The sequence below is a fragment of the Chiloscyllium plagiosum genome, unplaced genomic scaffold, assembly GCF_037043375.1.
Source record: "Chiloscyllium plagiosum isolate Xiang-an unplaced genomic scaffold, Cpla_swu_hap1 HiC_scaffold_5, whole genome shotgun sequence".
Lineage (NCBI taxonomy): Eukaryota > Metazoa > Chordata > Chondrichthyes > Orectolobiformes > Hemiscylliidae > Chiloscyllium > Chiloscyllium plagiosum.
The window spans coordinates 85,877,732-85,894,701 of NW_028270143.1; the positions used below are offsets into that span (position 1 = coordinate 85,877,732).

The window sequence follows — 16,970 nt, forward strand, 5'->3', positions numbered from 1 at the left end:
ACCTACTAGAGAAGGTGCAAAACTTGACCTACTCTTGGGAAATAAGGCAGGGCAGGTGACTGAGGTGTCAGTGGGGGAGCATTTTGGGGCCAGTGACCATAATTCTATTTGTTTTAAAATCGTGATGGAATAGGATAGACTAGATCTAAAAGTTGAAGTTCTAAATTGGAGAAAGGCCAATTTTGACGGTATTAGGCAAGAACTTTCGAAAGCTGATTGGAGGCAGATGTTCGCAGGTAAAGGGACGGCTGGAAAATGGGAAGCCTTCAGAAATGAGATAACAAGAATCCAGAGAAAGTCTGGATTCCTGTCAGGGTGAAAGGGAAGGCTGGTAAGTATAGGGAATGCTGGATGACTAAAGAAATTGAGGGTTTGGTTAAGAAAAAGAAGGAAGCATACGTCAGGTATAGACAGGATAGATCGAGTGAATCCTTAGAAAAGTATAAAGGAAGTAGGAGTATGCTTAAGAAGGAAATCAGGAGGGGAAAAAGGGGATATGAGGTAGCTTTGGCAAATAGAATTAAGGTTAATCCAAAGGGTTTTTACAAATACATTAAGGACAAAAGGGTAACTCAGGAGAGAATAGTGTCCCTCAAAGATCAGCAAGCCAGCCTTCGTGTGGTGCCACAGAAAATGGGGGAGATACTAAATGAATATTTTGCATCAGTATTTACTGTGGAAAAGGACATGGAAGATATCGACTGTAGAGAAATAGATGGTGACATCTTGCAAAATGTCCAGATTACAGAGGCGGATGTGCTGGATGTCTGGAAACAGTTAAAGGTGGATAAATCCCCAGGACCTGATCAGGTGTACCCAGGAGCTCTGTGGGAAGCTAGAGAAGTGATTGCTGGGCCTCTTGCTGAGATATTTGTATCATCGATAGTCACAGGCGAGGTGCCGGAAGATTGGAGGTTGGCAAATGTGGTGCCACTGTTTAAGAAGGGCGGTAAAGACAAGCCAGGGAACTATAGACCAGTGAGCCTTACATCGGTGATGGGCAAGTTGTTGGAGGGAATCCTGAGGGACAGGATGTACACGTATTTGGAAAGGCAAGGACTGATTCGGGATAGTCAACATGGTTTTATGCATGGGAAATCATGTCTCACAAACTTGATTGAGTTTTTTGAAGAAGTAACAAAGAAGATTGATGAGGGCAGAGCAGTAGATGTGATCTATATGGACTTCAGTAAGGCGTTCGACAAGGTTCCCCATGGGAGACTGGTGAGCAAGGTTAGATCTCATGGAATAAAGAGAGAACTAGCCGTTTGGATACAGAACTGGCTCAAAGGTAGAAGACAGAGGGTGGTGGTGGAGGGTTGTTTTTCAGACTCGAGGCCTGTAACCAGTGGAGTGCCACAAGGATCGGTGCTGGGTCCTCTACTTTTTGGCATTTACGTAAATGATTTAGATGCGAGCATAAGAGGTACAGTTAGTAAGTTTGCAGATGACACCAAAATTGAAGGTGTAGTGCACAGCGAAGAAGGTTACCTCAGATTACAACAGGATCTGGACCAGATGGGCCAATGGGCTGAGAAGTGGCAAATGGAGTTTAATTCAGATAAATGCAAGGTGCTGCATTTTAGGAAAGCAAATCTTAGCAGGACTTATACACTTAATGGTAAGGTCCTAGGGAGTGTTGCTGAACAAAGATACTTTGGAGTGCAGGTTCATAGCTCCTTGAAGGTGGAATCGCAGGTAGATAGGATAGTGAAGAAGGCATTTGGTATGCTTTCCTTTATTGGTCAGAGTATTGAGTACAGGAGTTGGGAAGTCATGTTGCGGCTGTGCAGGACATTGGTCAGGCCACTGTTGGAATATTGCGTGCAATTCTGGTCTCCTTCCTGTCGGAGAGATGTGTGAAACTTGAAAGGTTCAAAAAAGATTTACAAGGATGTTGCCAGGGTTGGTGGACTTGAGCTATAGGGAGAGGCTGAGAAGTGGCAGATGGAGTTTAATTCAGATAAATGTGAGGTGAGTGTTGCTGAACAAAGAGACCTTGGAGTGCCGGTTCATAGCTCCTTGAAAGTGGAGTTGCAGGTAGATAGGATAGTGAAGAAGGCGTTTGGTATGCTTTCTTTTATTGGTCAGAGTATTGAGTACAGGAGTTGGGAGGTCATGTTGCGGCTGTACAGAACATTGGTTAGGCCACTGTTGGAATATTGCATGCAATTCTGGTCTCCTTCCTATTGGAAAGATATTGTGAAACTTGAAAGGGTTCAGAAAAGATTCACAAGGATGTTGCCAGGGTTGGTGGACTTGAGCTATAGGGAGAGGCTGAACAAGCTGGGGCTGTTTTCCCTGGAGCGCCAGAGGCTGAGGGGTGACCTTATAGGGGTTTACAAAATTATGAGGGGTATGGATAGGGTAAATGGACAAAGTCTTTTCCCTGGGTTGGGGAGTCCAGAACTTGAGGGCATAGGTTTAGGATGAGAGGGGAATGATATAAAAGAGACCTAAGGGGCAACGTTTTCATGCAGAGGGTGGGATGTGTATGGAATGAGCTGCCAGAGGAAGTGGTGGAGGCTGGTACAATTGCAACATTTAAAAGGCATTTGGATGGGTACATGAATAGGAAGAGTTTGGAGGGATATGGGCTGGGTGCTGGCAGGTGGGACTAGATTGGGTTGGTATGGATGGGTTGGACCAAAGGGTTTGTTTCCATGATGTGCATCTCTATGACTCTATGAATCTATGATCAGATAACTGTTGTTTTGTTTTAGGTGATGAAAACAAAATGGCTCTCCTGGCCCTTGGAGCTGTTCCGAAGTTGGCTAAATTAATATCCCATGATGACAAACAAATTCATATGTATGCTACAATGGGATTTGGAGTGATGGCAACCAATAGTAAGTATCTGTGACTGGATCTAATGGCCTTGGGGGGGAGAAAAAGAGCAAAATAACCAAAGCACTTAGTGCAGCATGTAACTAAAATTGAAAGAAATAATAAACAGAATACAAAATAAATCAAGAAATAGCTGATGCCTTGCTTGTTTTGAAATTCCAAATATTGTAGGAGAAAGACTGACAGAGATAAACAGTAGATTTTGCATTCAAGGAAAGACTGATTGATTATACATAATGATTAATCTTAATTTTGTCATGGTTATTGATGGCATTGTTGAAATTTAAAAGAAACAAAGCAGAAAACTAAGACAACTTGTGTGCCAGACCCTTCAATCACCACCTGTCCCACATGTGAAAGGTTCAGATTGTGTTTCAGACTTGCTAGAGATCTTCGAACCCATCGGACCGTAGTGAATCAAGTCATCCTCAATCTAAGAAGAAGAAATAGAACCCATATCCAGCATGTTTTGCCCATTGTGACTTTTTTCAAAAATTTTGTTTTAGAATTTGAGCACTTTTGGAAAAATCAACATTTTTGCGCATTCCTTAATGTCCTTGATAGGTGATGGAGGGCTGCTTTCTTGAACTGTTGCAGTACATTGTGCTCTGTCAATTACTCCAAACTAAAATATATTCCAGAAAAGCAGAAAGATTGCAAGACAGAGAAAAAACATGCATGGTGAAGTAAGGAAGTTAAAAATAATATATCTTTGAATTAAGGAGTTGGGAAATCATATTTAGGTTGTACAGGACGTTGGTGAGGCCTCTTCTGGATTACAGTGTCCAGTTCTGGTTGCTCTGTTATAGGAAGGATATTATTAAGCTGGAGAGCATTGAGAAAAAAATTACCAGAGTGTTGTCAGGAATTGAAGGTTTGATTTATATATAAGAAGAGGCTGGATAGGCTGGGACTTCTTTTCACTAAACCACTGAAGGTTGAGGGGTGACCTGAAAGAGGTTTATAAAATTATGATGGGTATGGAAAAGGTGAATGGTAGATATCTTTTCTTAGGGTGGGGGATTTCATTATTGGGGGCATATTTTTAAGGAGATCGGAGAAAGTTTGAGAAAAGACAAGATGTACAACTGTTTTACATACAGATGTATGTATGGAATGAACTTACAGAGGAAATGGTGGATGCGGGTACAGTTGGAATATTTAAAAGATATTTAGATAAGTATGTGAATAAACAATGTTTGGGTGGTTGTGGGCGAAGCACAGGCAGGTTTAGTTTTGGGATTATAGTTGGCATGGATAGGTTGGACCAATGGGTCTGTTTCTGTGCTGTATGTCTCTGACTCTATCAAGACAAAAACTAAGGCCAACGGCAGGCTGGAAGATTGGGAAATTTTAGGGATTAACAATTGCAAAGGTAAATTATGAAAGAAAGCAAGCACAAAATATAAAAAAAGCTTCTCTAAGTATCTACAAGGTAACAGATAACTAAAGTGATTGTTGATCTCTTGGAGGATGAGACTAGAGAATTAATAGTGGGGAACATAAAAATGGTTCAAAAGTATTTTGCATTGGTTTTCGCAGTGGAGAATACCAGTACCAAACTAACAATAACAGATAATGCAGTGTTTATAGAAAGGGAGGAACTTAGAACAATAATCATTACTAGGGAAAAAGCAAAGAGAAAACTTTTGGGATTGAAGAAAGCCAAGTGCCTGTATCCTATGGTCTTAAAGGAAGTGGCAAGATGTAATTAGTATGTTACCACAGGGCCCAAGCTGATTACAATCTACATTAATTACTTGGCTGGGGGATAGAAAGTGCTACAACCAAATTTGCAAACGACACTAAAACAGGAGGGACCATAAATTGCAGTGATATGGACAGGTTAGATGAATGAGTCAATCAGTATTTGGTAGATCAAGTTGAATGTGAATAAGTGTTAGGTTATCCATTTTAGTCAGAGGAATGGAAAGGCAACTTATTATCTAAATAGAGAGAAATTACAGAATTCTGGGTGTCCTTGTGCATGGATTGCAAAGAACTAATATGCAGGCACAGTAGGTAATAAGTAAAGCAAATGGACTTTTGGCACTCATTGTAAAAGGAATAGAGTATAAAAGCAGGGGAATATTGCTGCAACTGCATAAGGCATTAGTGAGATGCTCCTGGAATATTGCATGCAGTTTCGGTTCCATTTCTTGAGAGATGTAACTGCACTGGAGGCAGTCCAGAGGATATTCAATAGATTGATTCATGAGGGCTTTGTCTTAGGAAGAGAGATTGAGCAGTTTAGGCCCACATGCTTTAGATTGTACAAGAATGAGAGGATGATAAGATATAGGAGCAGAATTAAGTCATTTGACCTATCAAATCTGATCCGCTAATCAGTCATGGCTGATATGTTTCTCAATCCCGTTCTCCTGCCTTCTCCCTACATCCTTGATCCCTAGCCTATCAAGAATCTGTCTCTCTCTGTCTTACATACTCTCATTGACTTGGCCTACACAGCGCTCTGTGGCAATAAGTTCCATGGATTAACCATCTTCTGGCTGAATAAATTCCTCCTCATTTCAGTTTTAAAAGGTCATCCCTTCACTCTGAGGGTGTGCTCTTATGTCCTAGTCTCTCCTACTGCTGGAAACATCTTCTCCCTGACCACTTGATCCGGGCCTCTCAGTATTCTATCATTTTCAATCCGGAAAGGATCCCAGCCTAGTATGGCAACTGCTCTACCATGGACTGTAAGAAACAACAGAGAGTTGTGAACACAGCCCAGTCCATCATGCAAGCCAACTTTCCATCCATTGACTCCATCTGTACTACTTGCTATTTTGGAAAGGCAGCCAACTTAATTGAAGACCCCGTTACAATGTCTTCCAACTTCTTCCATCAGGCAGAAGGTACAAAATCTTAAGCATGTGTACCAATAGGTTCAAGAACATTTTCTTCCCTGCTGGTATTAGACTTCTGAATGGACCTCTCAAATTTCAAATTAAATATTGACCTCACTGTTTGTGCACCATCTCTGTAGCTATAAAATTGTATTCCTTGCTCTGTTCTATTACCTATATGCACCTTGTATTGTGTGATCTGCCTATATTGCATGCTAAACAAAACTTTTCACTGCGCGTGACAATTATAAATCAAATCAAGTCACATCAATCAGATCCCCCCTCATCCTTATCATTCTAAAATCTGTCAAGTAAAAACCTAGAGTCTTCAACCACTCTTCATATGACAATCTCTTCAACCCAGAATCATTCTTGTGGGCTCCCTCCAATGCTAGCACATCCTTCCTTAGATACTGGGCCTAAAACTGCTCATTATGTTCCAAATGCGGTCTAACCAGAGCCTTGTACAGTCTCAGCAGTACATCTCTGCTCTTGTATTCTCGAAATGATTGCTAACATTGCAATGCCTTCCTAACTGCCTAATGAACCTGCCTGTTAATTTTAAAAGAATTCTGAACTAGGACTCACAAATCCCTTTGCGCTTTAGATTTCTAAGGCCCTTCACCGATTAGAAAATAGTCTTATCTCTCTCTTTTTCATACCAAAGTGCATAACCTCACACTTTCCCACATCGTATTCCATCTGCCACTTCTTTGCCTACTCTTCTAGCCTGTCCAAGTCATTCTACAGCCTCCTTGCCTCCTCAACACTACCTGTCCCTCTACCTTTGTGTCATTTGCAAACTTACCAACAACGACCAAATTCAGGTTAACTGCCTGTAGTCTCCTGTTTTCTACCGGTCTCCCTTCTTAAACAGGGATGTTACATTAACCATTTTCCAGCCCCTTGGTGACTCTCTCTGACTCCAGTGATTCCTGAAAGATCACCACCAATGCCTCTATAATCTCCTCAGCTATCACCTTCAAACTTCTTTCGAAATATCTAAATAAGATTCATAAGATGCTGAATGGGATTGACCACGTAGGCATAGAAGGTTTTCTCATTTTGGGCAATTTAGAATGAGAGCTCATTGTTTTTGGATAAGGGATAGCAGACTTAAAATAGAATAAGGAGAAAGTACTTCTTTCAAAGAATCATGAATCTGTGGAATTCACTACACCGGAGTGCAGTGGTTGCTGGGATATTGAGTAAATTTAAGGAAAAGATAGATTTTTAAATTCGTAATGGCTTGAAGGGTGATGGAGAATGGGCAGGAATGTAGAGTTGAGGCCAGGATGAGATCAGCTATTATCCTATTGAATGGTGGAACGGACTCAAAGGGCTGAATTGTGGATGACTCCTGATTCTTAAGTCCCCAGCCCTATTAGAAAGGGAGTTACAGGTGACAGTAAAGGAACAGCAATATGGTTCTTAGTCAGGATGATGTGTGATTTAAAGGAGCATTCAGAGCTGTTGATGTTCCCTTTTGTTTGCTACCCCTGACTTTCTGAACAGGAGAGGTCACAAATTTAGACTCCTGTCAAAGGAGTCTTGGTGAGTTTTTTGCAGGCTATCTTGTGGACGGTGCATACATGCAGTACTAGTTGTTTGTTGATTTACTACCCATGCATTCGTGTACTTGCAAAGTCTGTTCCCAACACCATCTTTTATCTTTCACTATCGTCTCATCCAGTCTGCCTCAGTAAACATGGCTTGGTCCTTTGTGGCACATAGAAGTGGTAGCTGCCTTTTTTTTAACCACAGGAAGTCTTTGCCCCTATTTCTTGTGGATAACAAGAACTGAAAATACTGGCACTATGTATCAGTGTTAGAGGTAATGAATATTTAAGCTAGTCTATGGGGTGCTAACTAAACAGGCTGTTTTGACTCAGATGATAGCAAACGTCTTGAATGTCATTAGAGGACAGTGGACACTTGCACAGCCACTGGTCTTGAATGGCCAGTAGGTCCAACAGGGAGGATGTCTTCTAGAGCCTGCAAATGTCTTTCACCACCTGAACCAAGTACTTGAGCCTCTGGAAATACTCCTTTTTTTTGAAGTCGAACCTCTGCTTGTATACGGTGGCGGCATGTTGGCTCAGTGGTTAGCACTGCTGCCTCACAGCACCAAGGAACCGGGTTCAATTCCCACCTCGGGTGACTATCTGTGTGGAGTTTGCACAGTCTCCCCGTGTCTGCGTGGGTTTCCTCGGGGTGCTCTGGGTTTCCTCCCACAATTCAAAGATGTGCAGGTTAGGTGAATTGGCCATGCTAAATTGCACATAGTGTTAGGTGCGTTACTCAGGGGCTAAATATAGATTAGATTCCCTACAGTATGGAAACAGGCCATTTGGCCCAACAAGTCCACACCAACCCTCTGAAGAGTAACCCATCCAGACCCATTCCCTTACCCTATATTTACCTCTGACTAATGCACCTAACACTATAGGGTAGGGGAATGGGTCTGGGTGGGTTACTCTTCGGAGGGTCGGTGTGGACTTGTTGGGCCATAGGGCCTGTTTCCATACTATAAGGATTCTAATCTACAAAAAAAACCCAGTTACATGGGTTGTACCTCTAACCTTGACTCTTCTGCTTCCTGCTCTACTCATCACCTGTAAATCTCTTAACAGCTGTGTGTTGCTGTTGTGCATTGTCTGAGGCCCAAAGTAAGAAAAATAAGATGGCACACATCCAAATCTAATCTGAATTTGAATTTCTGCAAAGTTTAGAAACAAATATTACACCATAAGTATTTTGAACAAATCTTTTCCAGTGGCAGATAAGAGCACTGGTTTATTGAAATGTTTTCCTGATACAATGAGACCCAGAAATTGCTGCTGTATGCAAACTTTGGTTTCAAGAGCTATTGAATAATGAGCATAAAACTGTGGAAGCTTTATTAAATACAATTATGCATTGAAGTAATGCTTTCATGGAACAGTTAACACATTTATATTTCTGGTCTGGGGAGCACACAACATGCTGAAGATACCTGGATTGGTAATCAGCTTGTTGGAGCAGTTTTCAAAACACTTTTGCGTCTTTGGCTACTTTAATCCAAGACTAAAACATACACACACTGCTCCATATTAAAATGCTACTCTCTTTTTGAGTAATTATTTGTAGTGTTTTTGAACAAAATAGTCTTTGGTTGCAACTGTTCTGCTTTGGTAAAGTGACTAAAAATATTTATAGCTATTCATTTATTTCCTTCCTGCTGATGTTTTCATTTTTTTCAGGTGAAGTTCGAAAATCAATGAGGCAGTTGGATTTTCTACCATCCATTATTGCATGCCTAGCTCCAGATGGTAACTCTAAATCTTACTTTTATTATGAGGAATCCATAGATGTCTTGAATCTGAGAAACAAATTCAGTGAAACACGGAACATAGTTCTGCCCAGATTATTGCTTATTTTTCATAACCTTTTGCTGTGCCAACAAAATGTTTGACATCAACAAAATTTTAATTTAGATGACTTCTGTTACAGAATCATAACAAAACGTTTTGACTACAAACTAATTTAAATTAGCTTCTGGTCCACCCATCGAAACATAAATAAAGGAGCAGGAGTCATCCATTTGATAAATGGAGCCTGCTGTGCCACTCAGTGTGATCATGGCCAATCCTCTACCTCAATGTTACATCCCTGTTCTCTACACATATCTCTTCACATTTTTAGTGTCTCAAAATCTATCCATTTATTTCTTTCTTAAATATATTGAGTGACTTGGCCTCAGCCTGATTGGAAGAGAATTTCGCCATTCTTTAAGTGAAGAGGGTTCTCCTCATCTCAGTCTTGTATGGCCTATCTTATCACTTTTTAATGCTTTAAATTGAGTTTCAGTCAAATGTTTACCATTATTGTCCTCATGTTGCATGTTTTACAATACAATATTTTTGCGGATATGGATCCCTTAAGCAGTCTCTCCTTCCAATTGGTTATGTTGTGTAGACTGGAATGGCATACAAGATGATGAGAAAAAAATCAATGATGATGAATACTTGTCCTCCTCAACCTTTAACATGTCAGCTTACTGTTTAAGTTTATGTTGAACTCCCTAATATTTCTTATACCATTCCTGTAGCATTTTAAAATATATGTTACACAGCATATATTTGTCCAATTGTGTACCATCCTTGGAATAAAGGCACTTTTATTAAGACTTGTATTACATTGGCTGAACGTAGTTTAAGCAGAATGAGGGACCACCCACCAAACTCAACCCACTAACAATATTTAAAGAAATCATCAATTATTTAAGATTAATTACTCTTTGATTTAATTTGGCATTTGACAAGACTGTTTTGCATAGAGATAAACTACATGCTTGGTGAAGTTCTTGGTTTGATATTGCAAAGGCCTATAGGCCAAGCAGTAATACTTGATTTGTGGCCTTCCTAATGTGTAGCATGAAGTATGGATCAGTCTGATGTTTTGTGGTTAGGTTTAGACTTCTTTTGTACTCACACCTCTGATGAAGTCACGTAAGAAGCAAAAGAAAATAATTACAGTTCTATTAAACACTTGAGCTCAGCTAAAGGGTAATTAAACTGCCTTTTAATTTTTGATTCCAGGTCAGAAGAACCCATTAAGAAGGAATAGGATCCATTTTATTCCGATCTTTGAATTTTTGTTGTATGTGAGTCGTGTGCACTCATGGCACAGTGTCCCTGCTTCTGGACTGGGAGGCTCAGGTTCAAGCCCCATCTGCTCCAGGGGTGTGCAGTCACATCTCTCTGAGCAGATTAATTAGAAAAATAGGTGTGTGATTGTGACATATTGAACTGTAACAGAGAAAAAAAGAGAGATTTTATTGGTTTATTTTTGTTTATTGTTTTCTTATGCCTTCACTGCAGATGATGTTGTTGTCCATGAACTTGCTACACTGTGTCTATCTTCTATGTCTATTGATTTCACGAGTAAAGTGGAAATTTATGAGAAAGGTGGGCTGGGACCACTTATTCAACTTCTTTCAAGCCCTGACCCTGATGTTCAAAAGAATTCCATTGAGTGTATTTCAAATTTAGTTAAGGTAAGAATTATTTTTCTTCAATTATGGTTGACTTAGTGTTGTATTAATTCAACAAATATAACCAATATGTGAAACCATTTAAAAAGTTTAGAATTCATGGAGATTGCTATTATGATATTTTTCTTAAAACATTGGAGCAGAAATAGAGCATTCAGCCATCAAGTCTACTTTACCATTCAATGAGATCATGATTGATCTATTTATCAAATTTACCTTCCTGCCTTATTCCATACCATTGATTTCAAATCAAATTCTAAACCAAGCCAATCCATATTTATTCAGTTTATAGTCCTCTGGGACTGGCCTAGGAGATAGGGAAAGTGGGGCCATGAAACAACAAAGTATGGCATTGACAATAACTGAAATTGCTGGGAAAGCTCTGCAGGGCTGACAGTATCTGTGGAGAGAAAGCAGAGTTAATGAAGAATGATGTTCTGAAGAAGGGTCACTAGTCTGAAAACATCAACTCTGCTTTCTCTCCACAGGTGCTGCCAGACTTGCTGAGTTTTCCCAACAATTTCTGTTTTTGTTTCTGATTTCCAGCAACCTCGGTTCTGTGTTTTACCAGTTATAGCGCAGGTAGAAAAACCTCTCTCCCACCCCCAAAGCCCAATTGAGCTATTTAACTAACCAATGATAGACTTTTTCCTGCTTTCACCAGTGGCATAGGAGGCAAACTGTTGTGCGGTGGGACAGTTGTGGTTGGAAGGACTGAGGTATGATGTGAAATTAGATCGGTTAAGAACATATTCACTTGAATTTAGAAGAATCAGGAGCGGGGTTCTCCTAGAAACCTATAAAATTCTAACAGGGTAAATGCAGGAAGGATGTTTCTGATGAATGGGGAATACAGAACCAGCAGTCACAGTTTAAGGGTGCAGGGTGGTCACTTCGGACCAAAATGAAGAGAAATGTCTTCACCCAGAGAGTGGTGAGCCTGTGAAATTCTCTGCCCCAGAATGTGATTGAGGCCAAAATATTGAATGTTTTCAAGGAGGAGTTAGGTGTGGATCTTGAGTCTAAAGTGATCAAAGGGAATGGAGAGAATGCAGGAACAGGATACCGAGTTAGATGTCAGCTGTGAACATATTGAATGGCAGAACATGCTCTAAAGGCTGAATGGTCTGTCCTTTTTCCTGTTTTCCACACCTCATAGTTTATAGTAATAGAAGCAGGAATAGGCTATTTGCCACGTCGAGCCTGCTCTGCTATTCATTAAGATCATGGCTGATCTTTCCATTGTCTCAGCTCCTACCTGCATTACACCCATAACCCTTAATTCCTCTACCATGCAAAAATCCATCCAACTGTGTCTTGAATATATTTAATAAAGCTGCCTCTACTGTTTCTTTGGGCAGAGAATTCGATAGATTCACTACTCCCTAGAAAAAGCAATTCCTCCTCATCTCTGTCCTAAATCTACTTCCCATGATCTTGAGGCCATGTCCCCTAGTCCTAGTCTCACCCACCAGTGGAAACAGCTTGCCTGTTCTTATTTTACATGCTTCTATAAGATCCTCCCCTCATTCTTCTAAATTCTAGCGAGTACAGTCCAGGCAGCTCAACCTCTCCTCATCAGGTAACCCCCTCATCTCCAGAATCGATCTGGTGAACCTCCTCTGCACCGCCTCCAAAGCCAGTATATCCTTCCTCAAGAAGAAGGGCTTCCTCCTGAAGAAGGGCTCATGCCTGAAACGTCGATTCTCCTGCTCCTTGGATGCTGCCTGACCTGCTGCACTTTTCCAGCAACACATTTTCAGCTCTGATCTCCAGCATCTGCAGTCCTCACTTTCTCCTATCCTTCCTCAAGTAAGGAGACCAGAACGGCACACACTACTCTAGGTGCAGCCTCACCAACACCTTGTACATCTCTGCTCTTAAATTCAATCCCTCTAACAATGAAATCCAATATTCCGCTTGCCTTCCTTATTACCTCTTGTACCTGTAAATCAACTTTTTGCAATTCACGTGTGAGTGCTCCCAAGTCCCTCTGCACAACAGCATGCTGCAATCTTTCACCATTTAAATAATACTCTGACTTATTTTTACTTCCAAAGAGGATAATCTCACATTTGCCAACATTGTACTCCATGTGCCAGATTCTTGCCCTCTCCCTTAACCTATTGAAATCTCTCTGCAGACCCTCCACATCCTCTGCACAGTTTGCCTTTCCATTCAGTTTAGTCTCATCAGCAAACTTGGATATGTTACATTCGGTCTCCTCATCCAAATCATTTATATATATTATGAGCAATTGCAGGCCCAACACTGACCCCTGCAGCACCCCGCTCACCATTGATTTCCAACCAGAGAAGCACCCATTTTTCCCCAAATCTTTGCTTTCTAATGGTTAACCCGTCCTCTATCCATGCTCGTGAATTCCCTGCAACTCCATGCAATCTTATGGATGAGTCTTTTATGCAGCACCTTATCTAATGCCTTCTAGAAATCCAAGTATGCATATCCCTCCATCCACCACACTTGTTACATCCTCAAAGAACTCCAGTAAGTTTGTCAAACATGACCATTCCTTACTGAATCCATGCTGCGTCTGCCTGATGGAATCCTTTCCATCCAGATGTCTCACTATGATGATGGTATGCCTCCAACGGTTTCCTGACTACAGATGTTAAGCAAACTGACTATAGTTACATCCCTTTTGCCTACACGTTTTTTTAAACAGCGGCATGACATTCGCTGTCTTCCAGTCCGCTGGGACCTGCCTGAAGTCCAGTAAATTTTGGTTAATTACCACGAACGTATCTACTGTAACTTTCAGCACTCTGGGTGCATTCCATCGGGATTAGGGGACTAATCTACCTTTAGACCCTCAAGTTTGCTCAACACTAGGTTGGTTGCAGCACAGTAGGTTTTACTGTGAAAGCTAATGTCCAGTGAAAGGGAGTGGGTTTTTTTATTTTCCTGCTGAGCTTATGGTGCAAATTGCAAGTTTCTCACGAATTCAGAGTTTCCCTTCCCACATAGGAAACAATGGTGGACAGGCAGTGACTGTTTCTATTGATGAAAGGATAGAGATTGGCAAAAGAAGGAATAGCAAAATGAGGAAAAAATCTTTTTAAGCAGCAAGTGGTTGCAGAAATGCAACTGCCTTAATGTGCTGAGAAGGCTGTTTCAATTGTGACATTCAAAGTAATGGGATCATTACATGAAAAGAAAATTGCAAAACTGATAAAAAGGCAGAGGCATGATACTATATGAATTAATAACTTGCACCAGATATAATGGCTATCAGCTTTTTAGTATAAAATTCTGCAAACACCTCTCAAGGCAAGTATTAACAGTGCTAGTTATTGCAACGATGCTTACATAATATAAGACAACAGGCTACCACTGGCGACAGAGAATCCATCTGTACATTTGCATCCTGCGCCTCTGTCACAGTCCTTGCTGGGGCTGTACAACCAGCTAGCCCAGACTAGTGCAAAGCTTGGGCCCAGAGCTTGTCCTCCTAGGTCACATGATAAACTAGCAACTATAGGCATTAGGGAGTGATCAGTCACCTTTTTTGTCATTGCTAACAGAACATGTTTAATTTTTTTTGAGTTCGCTCTTGATCTTTGTCTTTATAGCAAAGTGGATCAGACCTATTCATTTTGATGGAAGCGAGTCACATTGTTGTAAAGGTCGTGGGATTGTCAGTGACTAGGAAATGGGAGGGCATATTTAGTCAACGTGCTCTTATCTCTGGCCTCTGGAAATTCCTGCCATTGCCTTCCTTCCAAATATTGGAACACAGTGTCTAATTTGTCCAGTATATCTGTGTTGGCTTATCAAATTGTAGGAGGGTCACTTTAAAAACTGCCTATCTCTCCTTCCACCTCACTCTTATTGTCTCTGTTAGCTTCCACTACTCTTACCTCCTGATACACTTGTTCCTCCTTATTCTCTTCCCAGCGATGATTTGGGCTCAAAATGTTTATGTAAAATAACCTATTCTTCTTCCTGTGATCTGGAGTATATGTCAGATAAGTCACTTCTTTCTAATCTTAATTGCCTTGTATGGACTACTGAATTTTACTTTCAGATCCAGTGATACCAATGCTTCATCTCTCGCTTGAAATGTTCAAGTTGTAGAATGTATATGCCCTTTATTTCATTTTCACTTCTCAAATCCTCAATGCTGCGTGCTTCTGTGAGTCCTTCTAGAAATGTGGCCACACAGTCCAACAGACTAAAGCCAGTAGATTCATTTGAGAACTCTCTGGTAGTAAATAGTAAAACTCAATCCTGTGATTATTCATGACAGTATGCCTTAATCATGATTTGAAAGTCTGATGGTACCTGTCCAAAGCTCCCCATATTTTCAAATGATGCACCGTTGGCTTCAGTTGTTTTAGATTCAAATTGCTGCTGATAACCTGAAAAACTTAAGATGAGTGTCACATCCCAATCATATTGTATCACAATTGGTAGTCCATAGAGTGAAAAAAAAATGGAGGTAACTTTTCCATCACTGCCTCAGCTAGAATGGTTCTTAACACAATTTCCAGTTGCCATTCTTTTATCATATCCATAACATTAAAGATAAACTAATGTACTGTTTTTGTTCTTGGTATTGATCCTACAGAATCTACTGTAGCCCAACTAAATGGTTCTTCAAAACGTGATCTGGGTATCAAAGATTCTGGCTTATTAGATGTTGAGGTTTTCCAACAATTTGATATGTATGACACAATTTACACGAAGTCTTGGACATGTTAAATGCCTGTAATATAGATGCATGTGTCTTCTGTATTATTTTTGTTCTGCCATAAGAATTTCATGTACTACTGATAATATTACCAAATGATATCTGGGCAGTGCCATAATTAGAACACTTTTTATTCTTCATCTGCATGTCTCTGAGGGTGTCTTCACTTTCTCACAGAACTCTGCTTTAACATAATACACTCTGGAACTCCATCAGCCTCAGCTTCATTGTGAGTTGGGCTAGAGTAGTGCTGGAAAAGCACAGCAGGTCAGGCAGCATCCAAGGAGCAGGAAAATTGACATTTTGGGCAAAAGCCCTTCATCAGAAATGAGGCTGGGAGCCTCGGTGGTGGAAAGATAAATGGGGGGTGGGTGGAGCTGGGGGGAAGGTGGCTGAGAGTGCAATAGGTGGATGGAGGTGTGGTAAAGGTGATAGGTCAGAGAGGGGGTGGAGTGGATAGATGGGAAGGAAGATTGACAGGTGGGACAGGTCATGAGGATGGTGCTGAGCTGGAATGTTGGAATTGGGGTGAGGTGGTGGGGGAGGGGAAATGAGGAAACTGATGAAGTCCACATTAATGCCATTGGGTTGAAGGGTTCCAAGGTGGAAGATGAGGTGTTCTTCCTCCAGGCAACGGGTGGTGAGGGAGTGGTGATGGAGGAGGCCCAGGACCTGTATGTCCTCGGCAGAATGGGAAGCAGAGTTGAAATGTTCAGCCACAGAGTGGTGGGCTTGATTGGTGCAGGAGTCCTGGAGATGTTCTCTGAAGCGCTCTGCAAGTAGGCGGCCAGTCTCCCCAATGTAGAGGAGACCGCATCAGGAGCAACAGATACAGTAAATGACATGTCTGGAAGTGCAGGAAATCTGCCAACATTTCCACCACTTACAAACGGGACCCCACCACCAGACATATATTTCCCTCCCCCCCGCTATCCACTTTCTGTAAAGACCTCTCCCTCAGCGACTGCCTGGTCAGGTCCATGCCCCCTACTAGCCCACCCTCCCCTCCTGGCACCTTCTCCCGCCACCGCAGGAATTGCAAAGTCTGCGCCCACAGCACCCCCCTCACCTCCATCCAAGGCCCCAAAGGAGCCTTCCACATCCATCAAAGCTTTACCTGCACTTCCACGCATTTCATTTACTGCATCCGTTGCTCCCGAGGCGGTCTCGTCTAAATTGGGGAGACAGGATGCCAACTCATAGAGCGCTTCAGAATACATCTCCCGGACACCCGCAGCAATCAACCATGGCTGAACGTTCCAACTCCCCCGCCCACTCTGCCGAGGGCATGCAGGTCCTGGGCCTCCTCCATCGCCACTCCCTTACCACCCGATGCTTGGAGGAAGAACGCCTCATCTTCCACCTCGGAACCCTTGAACTCCGTTGCATCAATGTGGACTTCACCAGTTTCCTCATTTCCCCTCCCCCCACCTTACCTCAGTTCCAACCTTCTGACTCAGCACCACCCTCCTGACCTGTCCCACCTGTCAATCTTCTTTCCCACCTATCCGCTCCACCCTCT

The 16,970-nt window shown here is 41.7% G+C and overlaps 1 protein-coding gene across 2 annotated transcripts in view; it reads left to right on the forward strand.

Annotated features, from left to right (window-relative positions):
* Positions 1-16,970, forward strand: part of armc3 (armadillo repeat containing 3) — a 172,832-nt gene that overhangs the window by 29,020 nt on the left and 126,842 nt on the right. For both annotated transcript variants that reach the window (XM_043690441.2, XM_043690446.2), the window contains exons 5-7: positions 2,724-2,849; positions 8,942-9,010; positions 10,562-10,737. In XM_043690441.2, the coding sequence (XP_043546376.1) occupies positions 2,724-2,849; positions 8,942-9,010; positions 10,562-10,737 (371 nt within the window). The remainder of the gene's footprint in view (positions 1-2,723; positions 2,850-8,941; positions 9,011-10,561; positions 10,738-16,970) is intronic.